At 39.8% G+C, this 18,596-nt stretch overlaps 1 protein-coding gene across 2 annotated transcripts in view; it reads right to left on the bottom strand.

The window, feature by feature from the left end:
- atp9b (ATPase phospholipid transporting 9B) overlaps positions 1-18,187 on the bottom strand; it is a 329,584-nt gene extending 311,397 nt beyond the window's left edge. For both annotated transcript variants that reach the window (XM_039737704.1, XM_039737705.1), the window contains exon 1: positions 18,077-18,187. In XM_039737704.1, the coding sequence (XP_039593638.1) occupies positions 18,077-18,156 (80 nt within the window). In that variant the 5' untranslated portion in view covers positions 18,157-18,187. The remainder of the gene's footprint in view (positions 1-18,076) is intronic.
- Between the last annotated feature and the right edge of the window lie 409 nt (positions 18,188-18,596).

Here is an 18,596-nt window from a genome sequence, read left to right as displayed (position 1 = left end):
GGGTTCTGGACCACAACCCCCACAATAAAGGAGTGATCACTGCATTACGATTTTTTAGTAAACCCAAAATATAGTTAAGAAGTTTCAACAACAATTGTTTTTCTTACCCACAGTGTTCACTGTTGAACTTTACAAAAGCTGTGGATCCATTTTGCTGATTATCAGTCATCTGGTCTGATTTGCATTTTAGGGGACTTGGCACGTCGATAATAAGGTTAATCTATAAAAGTTTTATATCGTCATAGCTTTATGGTTGACACCAATGTCTTTCGAATGTGAAACCTCATTCTATAAAAGTCTGATCACATCATTAAAGGTCTTTCTCAATTTTTCCATGATACATTCGAGTTTACTGCTAACAGTATAGGTTTAACTCTCTTAGTAACTATTACAGGACATTTACTTGCAGTGTATGTCGTAAATTAAATGAACTTCTCTGAATATTGTATAATATAATATGCCTAAAACTTAAGGTAACAGTTATACAAGAAGCAAGTGACACCAATATCTCAAAAATGAAGCATTTAGGTAAAGGAAAAACTGTAGTAGGCCTAAAGCAAACTTCCTCCCTCAAAAATTACAATAAAAATTGTTTAATTAACTCTTTGAGGGCAGAATATTTTTTTGCAGCCAACTCGGTTTTCTGAAAAGCATACAAAGCAAAGGTTTCACATGTAAATAATCAATGTAAAATGTCTGTTGCTGTGGCTGCTGTCGACGCCTGTTCAGCGACTCTGGTGGCTGTGTAGGGGCAGCTCAGTGGTCGGTAGGAATGTGTGGAGGGCCAGCTGCCTGGCCTGTCTTCGAGTGGCAATGTGACACAATCTGGTCTAAGTGGCACTCCTCCCAAGCGAGCATTGCCATGGGCACATCAGCTACACAAGCGTGTTCAACACCACAATCAACTTGGGGACCGATCAGCTGAAGTTTTCAATCTCCATCTTCAGATCACTTCCATCAAAATCGGAGTCCAACAAGTCAAAGAGTCCGATTCAGGGATAATACGCAAAATGTTGTCCACTGAGTATTTTGTTTTGTACGTTCCCTTTGGTCTCTCGCCAGATATCAATGCCATTTTAGAGGTTGTTTGCTCGTCGTTACTCACGCATGCGCAGGTAATCAAGGTCAAATCAACAAAGCTAATTTTCCTTCTAGCAAAGAGAGATAAACTACAACATAACAGCGAGTTTTGTCACCGTTTATGGCTGATTACCGTCCTCTACCTCTGAATTTCGACAAAAGTCAACATCCGCCCTGAAAGATTTAAAAGACCGTTATTCATTTTTAAAATACAAAAATCAGATGTGTGCAGCACAACTTTTCTGACATAATGCTGATGCTTTAGCATTGAAATATTGCCCACTAAAAAATTATTATGTGAATAGGAAAGATGACAATTTGTTAAAAAAAAAAAAAAAGTATAATCATCAATCCCAGTTAGGCTACAAAGGTGTGCAGAAAACTCTAAATCATTACCACTAAAGAGCACAATCTACAGCATCAATAAACGCTGAACATTTTAAAATGTGAAGCACTATACCATTCAGATTGAATGATTAGCTTTTAAAATATTGCATCCACAGACAAACAAGCTGACAAAGATGCTAAATCCCCTGAAAACTGGAAGGTGAAATTTTTTACCCTACCATTATACTTACAGTAGAACAGTAGAAAAAATTAGAAAAGAACAAGACATTCAGCTCAACAAAGTTTGTCAGTCCTATCCTCTTAATTCCTCCAAAATAGCATCCAGTCAAGTTTTGAAGGTCCCTATAAAGTCCTGCTGTCTATCACATTACTTGATCACTTATTCTACCGTCCTTACCTTAACATGTTCACAACTCTGTCCCTGTGTTCTTGTTGAACTCATGATAAAGTGGCTGCCTTAATCCACTGAACTAATTCCTTTCATAACTTTGAACAACGAAAACATATCACCTCTTAATCTCCGTTTGCTTAACACTAGAATTACCACAGCCTAAGAATAAACCCAGCCCACCTTAAATCCATTTGCACCTCTCCATCAGTGTCTTTTGTCTTGTAAATGTGTCGATCAACACAAGCAGCAAGTACCATACTATACCACCCATACCTGCCGCAGAAAGGGCAAGAAGTTCTCCCAGCTGAAGCCTTGATTATCTTGGAGTAAAGTGCTGGAGTTTTAGAGGGTAAATCAAATAACCACTTTCACAAAAGGTACAAGTAAAATACGACAGCTTCTATAATGTAGCAGCAAGAACTGCGGACTTGTAATCAAGAGGCTCCGGGTTCGATCCTGGGTGCCTCGTGAATTTTCCGTTTTGAGTAGGGAGCTGCTCGTAAGCTTTGGTAATGCTAGTGTTAAACTAAAAGGGTTCAATCTTTCCCCATAACTCATACCGCTCAGTCCAAGAATTAGCCTAGTGGGTCCTCTTGTGGTCTTTCTCTAATGCTGCCATGTCTTTTTTGCAGTCCAGAGACCAAAACTACACCCAGAACTCCAGATGAGACCTCATCAGTGTGTTATAAAGCTTGAGTTTATCCTCCTTGGACTTGTACTCCACACATCAGGGCGCTATATAATCTCACATTCTCTTAGCCTTCTTAATCACTTCTGAATAATGCTTGAAAGTTGACAGGGACTATACTGTATATTGTTTGGTATATTAAATATATACACACGCACACAAAGTATGTAAACTTTTTAGACAGACAGGCACACAAACTTAGAAACCTTTTACTTCAAAACTTCAAATACTGTTACACTTAACTTTTCATACAAGTACTAATATAAACACTTTTGGATTCAGTCTTCAAAGTATCCTCTTGAACCTCTAAAAAAACTCTAGCTTTCGCATTTGTAACATTTGTCTCATTTATTTATTTATTTAAAGTTCCTAAGGTGGTAGGGTTAATAATTTTGGTAATACCTCACATTCACATATGTAATACACTAATACAACTACCTAAGGGTGTAGTGGATGTCTCTTTTGACAGAGACACAACAACCGAGATGAGAGAAAGGAACTGCATTACCAATGTTAAACTAGGCCTCAGTGGCCATGAGAGGAAGTGGCTCTTATCCTGGTAAAACAAATCACCCTACTGGAAATGACACTGAAGTTGTCAGAAATTATTTTCAACAGAAAACAGCCATTCGCCGAGAATGTCGCCATTTACTTAAGACACCAAAGATGTGAAAAAAAAGAAAACCACATTTGACTGTATGTTACTTTTTGTATCAAATTTAGGCTCCTTATTGTCATATGCCATATAACAGTTACACCACTGTGGCTCCTCAGGATACCATTTAAAGAAATATGAAGTGACGCAGCACTTTCCTATTACAGTTCATATCATTTTAACCAATTCATTTTTGTCTAGTGACTATGTGACAAATTACAAGCCGAAAGTAAAACTCTTAAACAAGGCGTGTGACCAGTTTAAAATGAGAATTTCAGCCTCAAACACAATTACAGTTTCTGCTTATGTTTTTTTTTTTTTTTTGGAGGTCTGAAACTATACATTTTTCATGTTCGGTATACAATTTGTAAATAAGTAGTTTGGGGTAATTACAATTTTAAAATGCTGGTTATTCAAGAAGACTAAAATGCTTGGGCACTTCTGGTACATTAGTGACAATCAAAGTAATACTTTTAAAAATATTATTATTGGCAAGTTTAAGTTTAACATAACGCTGACCCCTTCTGAATTTATGTCTGACATCATTTTGAAAAGACAAATGAACTAAATAATCTGCCATTAAGCTTATTTTGAGGTTTATTTGAGTCTGTAAAAAAAAAAAAAAGGGTCACACTCTACTTGAATGCTAAGTAGATTATAAGAAAAGCTAACGATTTAAAGATTTTATGTCAACTTTAATAACTTATGGATGATGTAAAACAAACCAAAAAAAAAAAAACGATGCAGATCAGATTTTGATAGGTAACACAGTATTGAACACAGATGATGTTCAAGATAGTGTAACACACTTGAACCGAGAGTAGCATTTTCTTGATAAGCTGCCAGTGTTTGCAAGATGATCTCATTAGACGTCTAACCTTTTTTAAACTTCGTATCACAACAAATACATGCAGACTGACCCTTCCTGTGACAATGAGAAAGCACTTTCAGTTCTTGTAGCATATCAGGTTTTTCTTTTCCATCTCCGCCACCACTCTAGGACAGAACACCATTTATAGTAACTTTTTAACTTTAGACAGAAATGTCCTCCAATTTGGTGTATTAAAGTTCAAATGTATTTGATTTCTGACGTTGGATCATTCTTAAAAACATTTTCTTCAGTTTCACACAGACATAAATGTTGAAGTGATTTCAGACAAATTTCAAAAGGTAACTAATGCCCTTTAGGGAAATAAGTTGAAAAAGTGTTGCCTAAGCACAATATGGGAGATTAAACTGGAATTGATTTACAAAAAAAACTTCAATTTTATGTTGCTGTATTGATTATTAAACATTTTCTAAAATGAAAATGTCAATGAAGCAAAAGTTGGCGGATGACTAAGGTACAGCATACAGTAGTAATCCCTCCTCGATCGCAGGGGTTGCGTTCCAGACCCCCCCACGATAGCTGAAAATCCGCGAAGTAGAAACCATATGTTTGTATGGTTATTTTTATATATTTTAAGCCCTTATAAACTCTCCCACCCTGTTAACATTATTAGAGCCCTCTAGACATGAAATAACACCCTTTAGTCAAACGTTTAAACTGTGCTCCAATACAAGACAGAGATGGCAGTTCTTTCTCACAATTAAAAGAAAGCAAACATATCTTATCTTCAAAGGAGCGCCGTCATAAAGGAGCGCCGTCAGGAGCAGAGAATGTCAGAGAGAGCGCTAAGAAAAGCAAACAATCAAAAAATCAATACGTGCTTTTAAGTATACAGAAGCACCGCGATAAAGCGGCATTTTGTAGAGGAGCGTCCGTGTCGTCAGTGCAAACAGCCCCTCTGCTCACACCCCCTCCGTCAGGCAGAGAGAGTGAGAAAGATAGAGAGAAGCAAACAAGCACCGCGCGGGAAGCATATCTTATAGCATTGAGGAGTTTTAGTTAATATGTAATACATGCTCTGATTGGGTACCTTCTAAGCCAACCGCCAATAGCATCCCTTGTATGAAATCAACTGGGCAATCAAACTGAGGAAGCATGTAACCTAAATTAAAAGACCCATTGTCCGCAGAAAGCGGCGAACCAGCAAAAATCTGTGATATATATTTAGATGTGCTTACATTTAAAATCCGCGATAGAGTGAAGCCGCAAAAGTCGAAGCGCGATATAGCGAGGGATTACTGTAATCGCTTCAGTTAAAGAAATAAATTAGAACAGTAAACATACAGAGGATATCAAAAGATCGATATGCTCTTATTAAAACTCCCACTTCTGTCAGTGTAAAGGCTGAAATCAAGACAAAGAGTGACTGACCCTTTCCACTTGTAACAAAATTTAAAGCAGACATACAGTAGTTTGCGTAACTAATGGAAGCATGCTTCTAAATAACGACACTGTTTTAGAAGTGGATTAAGAAATCATTTTAAATGTAAATGGAGAAAATATGTAAAATTTGTTGCATATGGCTGTATTCTTGTGAAAGAGCCAAAGAATAGAAAGTTGCAGGGTCGTCTGAAAATTAACAGAAGAGCAGCTAGATCACAAGCTACAAGAATGCTGCAGGACATAAAAAAAATCATCTAGATCAAGAGTTCCCAAAGTGGTCAATATCGACCCCCTGGGGTCGATTTGAACTTTCTAGGGGTCGATAGTTTCAATAAAAATATTTGGGGGTCGACGACAGCAAAAATAGACCCCCTGACTACTGCTATTTGTTTGTTACTTCAAAATATCTATGATTCCAATAGGTACCTAATTAAAAAGTAAAATAATTCAAAAAAACACTTTTTTGATAAAAACACATTACATACCAAACTTGCGAATGAAAAGGTAAAATGTGTCATTAAAAGAGCCACACGTAAGAATGCATGAAAATACCTGTAGCACAAACATGTCTGCGCATTGTCTTATCGAACGTATTAAAGCATGTGCAGACATGAAAAACCGCTGTATGTCCGCACTTGCTCACGGTGGGACGAGACGACGGATATTCGATATTAGCAGAATCTATCAGTCTTGTACGATCATGCTTTCAAAAAACACTATAAATTGGTTCATTTGATGTGACATGTTCTTATTTGCGATTTGAACTTTGAATATATTTATTTATTGAGGAGCAGTACTATGAAAAAGAAAATCAGAGGACACAGTTATTTATTCGAGTTTGAACAAAAATCTTCTGTTTCAAATAAGTACATACATCATTGTTTGTTAATAAAAGTTTTTATTTCTTCAGATAATAATATGACTGGACCAAAAAAGAAATGCAGACAGTACAGCTTGGACTATTTGCACTTATTTTAAATTTACATATTTATTTCTTAAATGTCATTAATGTAAAAAAAACTCTGATCATATTTTTTTTTGCTTTAATTTTCATTAGTGCAGGTTTCGATATTAAATGTTGCACAAGATAATGCCATTTTCCGTAGTCCTTTTATCTTTTTCAATCATTAATTACAAGTGATTAAAATGAAAAGTTTGATATCTAGTGAAATATTTAATATCGAGTGCAGTAAAAATTTATTAATTTGAGTAAGTAAAGTAAATGACTAGGGGGTCGATGGTTTTAAAAGTTTTTGGTAAAGGGGTCTGTGGCTGAAAAAAGTTTGGGAACTCTTGATCTAGATTATTAAAACTAAATATACTACTATTTTGAGTTTACACAGCATCAATAACAACCTTATCTCTCTATTATAAATAAAAATCTTGGGACGAGACGAGACTTTTTTCCTGCGACGAGATGTGATCTTTTGAAGAGAGACAGAGAGACACTTTCACGTCCGGTGAGACAATCAAGTCACGTCATACTTACAACCTTTGGAAGCAAGTCCCGTGAGACGGTGACTTTTGCAAGTCACCCCCTACTTACAACAATTTTCAAACAAGATCACGGTCATCTAACCTCTCAGTTATTGGAATGCTTTTGGCAGACACAATTCCTGTGCTCTCAGCTCTTAAAAATTGTATACGTCCTAGATGACACATCCACGAATAAGCGAAAAAGAATGAGCAGCGCGTCGAAAAGAGACCCAAAGGCGTTGGAGAGAAAAGAATACATAGACTTTGTGCCAAGAGATTGAACCACACCCGGGGCTGGAAAAAGACAAAGCAGAACGTCGTAAAGAATTCAAAAATGTTGGCGTGGTACACATGCAGAGCAGGTTAGAGATAATGGAAGGAGGAAAATTCAAAAAAGTCTCAAAAAAATGATAGTAAAGATCGCATTAGCGCAAACAAACGGAAAATATTACTCGGTGAAATAATGGAACTGCGAAAACAGATCGCATAGTGTTTGAGAATGTGTGGGGGCCAAGAGAGACAAAAGGACAGCTGTTGTACAGGCTTTTAAATGTTCGACATGCCACACAAAATGCAGATTACACGGCACGAAAGCAGCAGCAAACCAGCAGCTGATCGAGCAAAGAGGAGGTAAAAAAAAAAAAACTATTTGTTTCCAATTGTATCAACACTTAAGAGGGGTTTGGAAGAGCAACCGTGTCTCCTTGGGGTGCGTTCAGCCCCCCTCTTCACAATGGCACATAGTGCTCTGGGAGGGCCCCCTAGTACAAAATAAAAATACAATCATATTAACTTTCCTTTCAACATTCCATTTAGCAAGGAGTGTATCCTTTACTAACATTACATCAAATCAAAAGGACAAAAATTGGATTACGACTAGAATGGAATTCCATACAGCAATTAGTAAACTGAGCTTTATTAGTTTGTGTTTCAATTTTCAAAGATGGTGAAGGAATAAATACTCTGTAAAGTGACTATTACAGTACAGAGAAAGTACTCAAGTAAAACATGTATCCAGACTTCATAGTTCATTATAATTAATAATGCTAGCAACATGTTAATATATTTATATTGCACCTTTTCCACGCTCAAAGCTAACTTCACAGAAATTTGAAATGAACAACAGGACATCTATAACATTGGATATCCACATAAAAGACTAAATAAAGATAAATACAGGAAACACTACACTTTGAATTAGAATAACAAACAATAAATAATACATAATACAGAAAACACTATAAAACAACCAAGAACAAATAACATATTCTGCGATACAAACACCAATCATCCTGAGCACCTAGAAAAGACAGCAAAGAAGGGTCGGAATGTCAGGGTTAAGTTAAAGGTCTTCCTTAACAAATGAGTTTGAAGTTGTCTATGAGAATTTCATCAACAGATCTCATTAATTTAGGGAGGTTCTTCCAAAATCTGGGGGCAATAGAGCTGAAGGCTCGGTGACCGGTTGAGCACAGGTGGGTTTGGGGCACAACGAGACTTGACAGAATCGGTGGACCATTTGCTGGGTGTGATACCTGCGATAAAAGTCTTCCTGTTCAAATGTCAGATGACAAGAGACCCAAGGTTTGAGGAGTCACTCATACCCCTCCATGAAAGGGCAAACATAGGTGTCCTTTATAAAACACAGAGTGCTTTAATAGCATTGAGGAAAAATAAAGTACAAAAACATTTTACTTTCGTTTGTTAAGTAACGCATAAAAATAAATGATCCATCCATCCATTATCCAACCCGCTACATCCTAACTACAGGGTCATCCATCCATTATCCGACTATACATCCTATACAGGGTCACGGGAGTACGCTGGAGCCAATCCCAGCCAACACAGGGCACAAGACAGGAAACAAACCCCGGGCAGAGCGCCAGCCCACTGCAGTGCATTAGATAAAAAGAAAGAGCCAAGTACATTCTCAGCCTGGGATCACATACTGTAGGTCTTTCTCCAGGTCTTACTGAACGACTTCATCTTTTCATCTTCTTCTATGGTACCATTTTCACACCTACTCTCTGCCCTGCCTTTGTTCATGTTATGGTACCTGATCTTTTCTTTACAGTTGCACACCTTATGAAGGCTATACAGCTAAAACTGTGTCTCTTTAACATCCTTTCCTTTTCAGTGTAGAAATAACCTTTTTTTTTCGTATACACGGTGGCGAGTGGCTGGGGCGGTACCCAGCCGGGACGCCCGGAAGGACCAGAAGAGGGATTACACCTCCTCCAGACCACGAGGGGGCGACTGCCCTGGTGGCTAGGAGGACCACAGGAAAGGGGCATGGAAGCTCAACGCTATAGAGGCCCGTGGTCATTGCCAGGGGGCGTCCGAATGCCTGGCCGGGTGTAGCGGAAGTGCTGGGGGGATGAAGACCAGGGACACGCGGAGTGCTTCCAGGTACACAGCTGGCACGTCCGCCACACCAGGGAGTACCGTCAGAAGTTCATCGGGAGGCACCTGGGGCACATACGGGTGAAGATAAAAGGGGCTGCCTCTCTCCATTCAATGGCTGGGGTCGAGTGGAAGAGGAGTTGAGGTGGTCAGGAAGAGAGAGAAAAGCATTGTGAGAGGCCTGGACTGTGGGTGATTTAGTACGGGAGTACTGGGTTGTGTGCACTGTAAATAATGAATAAACATGTGTTGGTGGTTGAATCAGCGGTATCTGGGCTACCTTCCACAACATGTAAATGGTGTAAAAGGCGCTATATATGCACCCGACCCGACACAGACTGACACGGAGGCAAGTGTAAAACCAACAAAAAGATTTATATCTTTATTATATAGATTTATATTTCCCCATGTCCCTCAGCCCTAACACAGTCCCAAGCACATCAAAATAAACCAAAAATAAAGCACACCACACACTTCTTCCTCCACCACTCCTCCCAAGCAACCTCGTCCTCCTCCTCCCGACTCTGGATCCTGAGTGGTGGCCGCCTTTTATTAGTCACCCGGAAGTGCTCCTGGTGCTTGATGGCCGAGTCCCGGCTACACTTCAGGGTGTGGTGAAAATACTGCCCACAAGGGCCCAGTGGTTCCCGCTGCAGCACCCCCTGGCGGCGCCTGTGGAACCCAACAGTGCTGCACCAAACTCCAAGTCCCATGAAGCCCTGCAGTGGTCCAAGGCACCGCTGCAACCCAAGGAGGCTGCCATCTAGCATCCAGGGGGAGATATTGGGTCTCCCATGCTTGCTCGCCCAGAACATATGCTGAAGGGGCGTCCCGGTCATCTGCCACAATGGTCAGGCATTAACTGATTAAAGTTTAAGTTAAATAACAAAAAGCTATCTTTTATATTAAATGTAATATAGCCTGTAGACCGGGGGTGCCCAATGCGTTGATTGCGATCGACCAGTAGCTCAGAAAGGTAGTGCAGGTAGATCGCATTGCATTCAAAAAAAATTTTTTTTAAATGTTAGTCTATCATATATCCTCCTTGATTGACATACAGGGCGGCCAGTCTGAGATCTCTTTTCGTCTAACACACTGGTCATCCTGCACTCACGATCAAACGCGCGAGCTACTGCAAAACTCCGGCTATCTAAGTGATCTAGTTAGCCTTCCAATTTATATCGACTAAAGAAGGGATTTAAAAAAAAGAATTGTTGTTTATGGGCTGGATGTGGAATTGGAAGAGGATTTTTTTTCTCACAATGTCTGATCTGTCAATCTATCATTGCTATTCCAAAGAAGGAAAATGTGGAAAGGCACTTTCGAACTGTTCATAAAAACTACGAAACTGACTTCCTTCCGAAAAGCAATCTGAGAAAGAGAAAGGAGAGGGAACTAAAATCGCAGGTGAGACGCAATGGAAGGTATGTGTGCAACTTGACAGCATACACTACAGAGCAGATTGAAAATGGTCTGTCAGACTTTGTCTAATGGAAAAAAAGTAATGATTCGAGTGTTGGCCAATGTAGCGGAGTAAGAGTAGCGTTTCTGCTTCACAAATGTACTCAAGTAAAAGTAAAAAGTTTGGTGCAGTAAAACTACTCTTAGAAGTACAATTTTTTTTAAAACGTTACTCAAGTAAATGTAACAGAGTAAATGTAACTCGTTACTACCCACCTCTGGTACTCAGTGTATATATATCATTTTTAATGTAGGTAGATGATTTTGACCTGGTCATTTTAAAAAGTAGCTCGCAAGCCAAAAAAATTTGTGGGCACTCCTGCTGTAGACATAATTTGTTCATATATTCTGTTTGAGTTTTGTTTTGTTTTTTTCTTTTCTAATTTATAGAACTACATGAATAAGCTGGAGCGGATAAGCCATTCTAATGTTTTAGCTGGTAGGAGCATGAGGAGGAATCATACACACAGACAACAACCAGGCGCACTATCCACTGTGCTACCGCGCCACCCTACAATTATCATAAGCATTAAAAAAAGCTAATTTGTCAGCTGCTTCCCGATTCTATAGGTGTGCTTTATTCATAAATAGTAGAGAGTCTACAGCTGGTTTAGACACAAGGCAGCACAGCATAAAACAAGCCATACTGGATCAAGGGTGTACAGCATCTCCACTTCTACGAAACAAGCTTACCACTTCTCAGAGCTTAAGTGTGCCACATATAAGCAAGAGTGGCAAAAATATAACAACAAAACACAGGACAGAACAGTAAATAAGTAGTCAAAAGTGCCACCAAGACTCTGTTTGCTCTGCCAGTGTTGCCTGTAAACAGTTAATCACAGTCATCAATTTCTGCTGTGCAAACATTTATCTCCATTGCCTAAGTGAAATCATTTCAAAGACGTTAAGTATGATGATTGTCTAACTCTTGATCACTTTCTCATTGCTGATCACTTGTTCTCACAATCAAGGATTATAAACTAGAGGCTACAGAACAGCCATTTTAAAAGGAATGTATGCGCACTGAGCAAATTATCAGGAACACTAGATTATTAATACTGGGTAGCGCTAGGGCTGTTCGATATAACGATATATATCGGATGACAATATGAAAACGTCTATCGCTGCACATTACGCTATCGTTTGTTTCGTGGTGTCGCAAAATAAACTGTTTACGGCAATATTTTTTTATTGTTTTGATGGCCACCACGTGGATGCAGACACACTAGCATGGCTGATGAAGACGAGGCAACACCAGGTAGCTCCACACAGAAGGACCTTGTTCCTAAACGAGGGGCTACCTCTGTAGTATGGAGATGGTTTGGATTTGAAGAGTCTGACACGGACCAGAAAACGGTACTGTGCAAATTATGCTGCAAACCGATCGCTACCACAGACTCCAACACGACAAACCTCTTCTACACCTCCGCAAAAAGCACGTGAGCGAGCATGCAGAGAGTTTACAACTGAGAGGCAGGCCACGTAGGATATTACAGTTGTAAAGGTACTATTTAAACGAGCATGTTAAAAGCTTGGAAGATTAATTGCTACCAAAACAATTTGCTTAAGGCATAATTTTCCCTGCAGCGTTTGCTGTCAGCGTTAATCTTGTTAAAATTACGTTTACGCCACAACTGCATTAAGACGGCAAATCTCCGTTATCGAGTTAGTCAGCGATCGCCCTGTGCTTGGGGCTGGGCGGCATCAACACGCTAGCGCCGCCCAGTCCCGCGCACGGGGCAATCAGCTGTAACTCATTAACGGAGATTTGCCACACTACGATGTGCAAATTAACATTTTACTAGAATGTAGCCTAAAAAATATTATATTTAATATTATATATTTAATATATTTTTGTCGTAAGCCTTATTGCTGCTACAGTTTGAAGTACGTTTACATTTGGTTTTGACAGTTAATGTTAGACTTGTATTTATTTTGTTTAAAGGGTTTATTGGCCTTATATAGTTTAGTTGGTAGTGCTTTGATCCTTTTATATTTAATATATGTTGTGAGAGTTATTGCTGCTACAGTTCACATTTTGTTTATGTCAGGCATTTTATATAGCAGTATTTTATATTGGGCCTTTAGTAATTTGTTTTTGAAAAGTGTTTTATATTTGATACATTAACATTTTATGTTTACATTCTAAGTCAAACATTTGCTCAAATGTTCTAAATAAAAGAACAGAAATAATTACAAGTTGAGTACTTCTCATTTTTCATTTTTTTAATTTAAATGAAAAAAAAGGAGTGGTGATTATATAAACTATTCACTGAATACAAAGAAAATGTACTATATCGTGATATCGGGATATGAAATGAAATATCGGGATATAAGATTTTGGTCATATCGCACAGCCCTAGGTGGCGCCTCATTTTGCTCTCCAAACAGCCTTAGCTCGTTGTGGCATGGATTCCACAACATGTTGGAAAACACTGCTTGCAGGTTCTGGTCCATGTTGGCAAGACTGCATCACAAAATTTACGCAGATTTGTTAGCTACACATGCATGGCGTGAATCTCCGCTTCTACCACATCAAAAAGGGGCTTTACAGGATTCAGATCTGTTGACTGGAAAGACCATTGAAGAACACTGAACTCATTAATCATGTGCATGAAACCTCCGTGAGTCGACTTTTGCCTCGTGACATGTTGCATTACCATGCGGGAAGTGGCCATTAGAAGATGGGTAAATTTTGGTCATGATGAGATGCATATGGTCAGCAACAATACTCAAACAAGCCTTTGCATTCAATCAATGATTTATGTCTATATATTGTATATAAAATCCAACATCCGTCTGTCTGTCCGCTTTTCACGAGAGAACAACTAAACAGATTTAGATCGGGTTTTTTTCTACAATTTGCTTGAACATTCTGGATGATTTTGTAACTTCTCTTATTGCTTAAAGTATTATAGTTCGGTTGCAGCATCAATTTATTTGCGCAAATCTGAGAGACAGGCTGTGGGCCGATGGTAGGGGGAGGCGGGACCTCAGGAGTAGGGAGCCAGCCAAGGGCCCTACTCATTCACGTGCCAGCCTCCGTTCGAGTCGTTCTACCTCTCACCACTTGTTGGAGCATATCTTGCCTCCACTTAGCTAGCAGTACCTATTTGTTCAGCAGACATTATCATTTAGTAACGTTTGATGTTTCTGAAAGAGAGAGAGAGAGAGAGAGAGAGAGAGAGAGAGAGAGATCACAGCTACATGTGTTTTAGAGGGTACCTGCTCATTGGTAGAGATGTCACGGCCAAGTGCTCTTCTCCCCATGCAGGGGATGCTCTCCGTCAGAGCCGAACACGATCAGATACAGTGCCAATGTTTGACGTTGGAGCGTACCTACCTTCCGCTAGGCCAGAGATACCCTGCCAACTATGTACATTTTTGGCAAAGAGATCACAGCTATAGTTAGGTCCATAAGTATTTGGACAGAGACAACTTTTTTCTCATTTTTGTTCTGTACATTACCACAATGAATTTTAAATGAAACAACTCAGATGCAGTTGAAGTGCAGACTTTAAGCTTTAATTCAGTGGGTTGAACAAAAAGATTGCATAAAAATGTGAGGCAACTAAAGCATTTTTTTTAACACAATCCCTTTGTTTCAGGGGCACAAAAGTAATTGGACAATTGACTCAAAGGCTGTTTCATGGGCAGGTGTGTTCAAGTCTGTCGTTATGTCTTATCAATCAAGCAGATAAAAGGCCTGGAGTTGATTTGAGGTGTGGTGCTTGCATGTGGAAGATTTTGCTGTTAACAGACAACATGCGGTCAAAGGAGCTCTCCATGCTGGTGAAAGAAGCCATCCTTAAGCTGCAAAAACAGAAAAAACCCATCCGAGAAATTGCTACAATATTACGAGTGGCAAAATCTACAGTTTGGTACATCCTGAGAAAGAAAGCAAGCACTGGTGAACTCAGCAATGCAAAAAGACCTGGACGCCCACAGAAGACAACAGTGGTGGATGATCGCAGAATCATTTCCATGGTGAAGAGAAACCCCTTCACAACAGCCAGCCAAGTGAACAACACTCTCCAGGGGGTCGGCGTATTGATATCCAAGTCTACCATAAAGAGAAGACTGAATGAAAGTAAATACAGAGGGTGCACTGCAAGGTGTCGGCCACTCATAAGCCTCAAGAATAGAAAGGCTAGATTGGACTTTGCTAAAGAACATCTAAAAAAGCCAGCACAGTTCTGGACAAACATTCTTTGGACAGATGAAACCAAGATCAACCTCTACCAGAATGATAGCAAGAAAAAAGGATCGAGAAGGTGTGGAACAGCTCATTATCCAAAGCATAGCACATCATCTGTAAAACACGGTGGAGGGAGGCAGTGTGATGGCTTGGGCATGCATGGCTGTCAGTGGCACTGGGACACTAGTGTTTATTGATGATGTGACACAGGACAGAAGCAGCCGAATGAATTCTGAGGTGTTCAGAGACATACTAGACAGATAGATAGATAGATAGATACTTTATTAATCCCAAGGGGAAATTCACATAATCCAGCAGCAGTATACTGATACAAAGAAACAATATTAAATTAAATAGTAATAAAAATGAAAATTACTGTCTGCTCAAATCCAGCTAAATGCAGTCAAATTGATTGGGCGGCGGGCGTTTCATGACACAGATGGACAATGAACCAAAACATACAGCCAAAGTAACCCAAGAGTTTATTAAAGCAAAGAAGTGGAAAATTCTTGACTGGCCAAGTCAGTCACCTGATCTTAACTCAACTGAGCAGGCATTTCACTTGTTGAAGACTAAACTTCAGACAGAAAGGCCCACCAACAAACAGCAACTGAAAGTAAAGCCGCTGCAGTAAAGGCCTGGCAGAGCATTAAAAAGGAGGAAACCCAGCATCGGGTGATGTCCAGGAGTTCAAGACTTCAGGCTGGCATTGCCAGCAAAGTGTTTTCAACCAAGTATTAGAAATGAACATTTGATTTCCAGTTATTTAATTTGCCCAATTACTTTTGAGCCCCTGAAATGAAGGGATTGTGTTAAAAAAATGCTTTAGTTGCCTCACATTTTTATGCAAGCGTTTTATTCAACCCACTGAATTAAAGCTGAAAGTCGGCACTTCAACTGCATCCGAGTTGTTTCATTTAAAATTCAATGTGGTAATGTACAGAACCAAAATTAGAGAAAGGTTGTCTCTGTCCAAATATTTATGGACCTAACTGTACATTCTCGCCCCTGATAGCAAAACCAAAAATATTGTATGTCAAGAGGCCCTCGGAATACGAAAGCTATCAATATAAATTCTTCTCAATACAAATTATTACTTTTTTTTTTTTTTATTGATTTGTAAAGTTTGTCTTGTTTCACTACTATGCGGGCAGAGCTGCAGGGGACAGCTAGTTGTTAATAAAGCGTGCTAAGAAAGCATTCCCCTCATCATTACACTACCACCACTAGCCTGGACTGTTGATACAATGTGGGCTGAGCGCATGTCTGACCCTACCGTCAGTGTGCCTCAGCAGAAAATGAGATACACCAGAACAGGCTACGATTTCCAGCCTTCAACTGTCCAATTTTGGTGAGCCTATTCTCACTTGCAGCCATCAGCTTTCTGTTCTTGGCTGACAGGAGTTGAACCCGACATGGTCTTCCGCTGTCGCAGCCCATCCACCTTAAGGTTTAACGTGTTGTGCATTCAGAGATGCTTTTCAGTTCACCACAATTGAAAAGAGTGATTATAAAATTAGATAAAATAAACACAGATTAAATAAACCTTTATTAATCCCAAGGAAAAATGTAGTTAACATAGCCCTTCTGTCAGCTCGAACCAGCCTGCCAACTTTAGACTGCCTTCTCTAATCAACAAGACATTTCCGTATGTCCGTACTGATACTCACTGGATGTTTTTTGTACCATTCCGAGTAAACTCTAGAGGCTGTTTTGTGTGAAAATTCCAAAAGATCAATACTCAAACCAGCCCGTCTGGCACCAAAAATTGTTCCATGGTCAAAATCGCTAAGATCACATTTTTTCGTAAAGCTGATGTTTGATGTGAACATCAGCTGAAGTTCCTGACCTGCATCTGCATGATTCTACACATTGCGCTACTGCCGCATATTTGGCCGATTAGAAAACTGAATGGATAAAGACGTACAGGTGTTCCTGAAGATTTGCTTAGTGAGTGCATATATGGGAAGGTTATAAAAAAAAAAAACAAAAAAAAAACACAAAGGTGTGATAAAATGAAATATGTGTATGGTACCATGTCCTACAGAAATCATAAAAACTGTGCCACCGAACCATGATACAGTATGTACTCTACAGGCCACCCTGAATTAATTTACTGGGGAAAAAAGTATATTTTAGCAGCACAAAAAAAATCCATCCTGCAAACTGCATAATCAGGTTCTTACTCTACTAAACCACCACTGCTTCTCCTACTAGCCTACTAATTAGTACCACCACCCATCAAAGTGCTTCTGCTTCCATAAAACACACCAACACTCTAAAAACAAAAATGTCAAAACTGTCCAACTTAAGCACAACTGCAGATGTGTACCTCTACACAGTACTTCTGTTTGTTAACAGTGCTGTCAGCTGATCAAACTTATTATGGAAGAAGCAGGGACACACAGCTTTTGCAAGGCAAAGCAGAGTATATTCTGGAGGACAGCTATCATTGGCGTTGTTATAAAAGCTTAAAAAGGCCCTGAATGCTTTGGTTTCCACATCGCATCACAAGACACGGCATAACTGGAGATGCCAAGCATGCCAGGCGTTCTGTTCCCACTTTAGGGTCATACCTCAAATGTTACAGAAGCTTTCCAGTTCCCAAATCCAGTTCATCGCGCTCCTCGCATTGAGAGAGCAACTTGCGCCATACCACCATGCTTGAACCCTTGCCAGGTGCGCTGGTGCCTTTGCACCCTTTACGAATCGCGGCTTGTATATTTGTTATTCAGTGCCAACACCATGACAGCCATTGACCACCTCGCTCCCTCGAGCAGCAGGCCATCCTTACCCAAGTGCCTATGATGGGAGGGTAAACGCGCTCGCGGCATCTCATGTGCCTTTCTACCACATGACAGCTCACAAGACTTTCTTTCCCATGCTTATGGTTAGGACCTGGATTGTTTTCTTGACACGTTCACCTGTCACATTACGATCTAGGTAAGGAAAAGCTGCGTCCAGCCCCAGAAGAGGACCCGCCGCGACTCACTTTATACTTCACATACCTGCCTTTTCTTAGTAGATGGCAAACAGCACGTAGGACGCAACGACTACAAACACACGTTCTCCGTCGCAATATGGTAAAATGATCGTTTCCGTACCTGTTGTGTCTCCCCTCGTGGTAATACGCATTCTTTTTCTGGATGCTCCTGACAGGGTGGAGAGGGATGTTGTCCGCCATCTTGGCAGGACTGTATACATGATGACGTCAGCCCTCGAAGGCGGAACCAATGGGTGCGCTTGGATTCTGATTGGACATCTTCAAGGCAGGTGGCAGGAAGCCGTAGGAACACCTGGCGAGCCGCAGGCGAGTAGAAGTTCACACCGGGCGAGGCTGTAGACGTGAACTTTACAAGTATTTATGAAGAATGTCTTCAGTCTTTTTCGAAACTTGAGGTTAATCAGGAGATTCTGATCAATAACAACAATACATATATTTTTATATACATAAATATGTTTTTTCAAAGCCATTCGCGTCTTGAACAACGAAAGTGCCTAGAACTACATGATGCTCTGTTGTCAACTCTCTTACATTAAACTCATTTATTTATCACATATTTGAAATACTATTAATGATTTTTGATATTTATAAAGTTATACGTTATTGTTATTGTCCTTATA

The sequence above is a fragment of the Polypterus senegalus genome, chromosome 15, assembly GCF_016835505.1.
Source record: "Polypterus senegalus isolate Bchr_013 chromosome 15, ASM1683550v1, whole genome shotgun sequence".
NCBI lineage: Eukaryota > Metazoa > Chordata > Cladistia > Polypteriformes > Polypteridae > Polypterus > Polypterus senegalus.
This window is presented reverse-complemented; position numbering and strand designations above follow the sequence as displayed.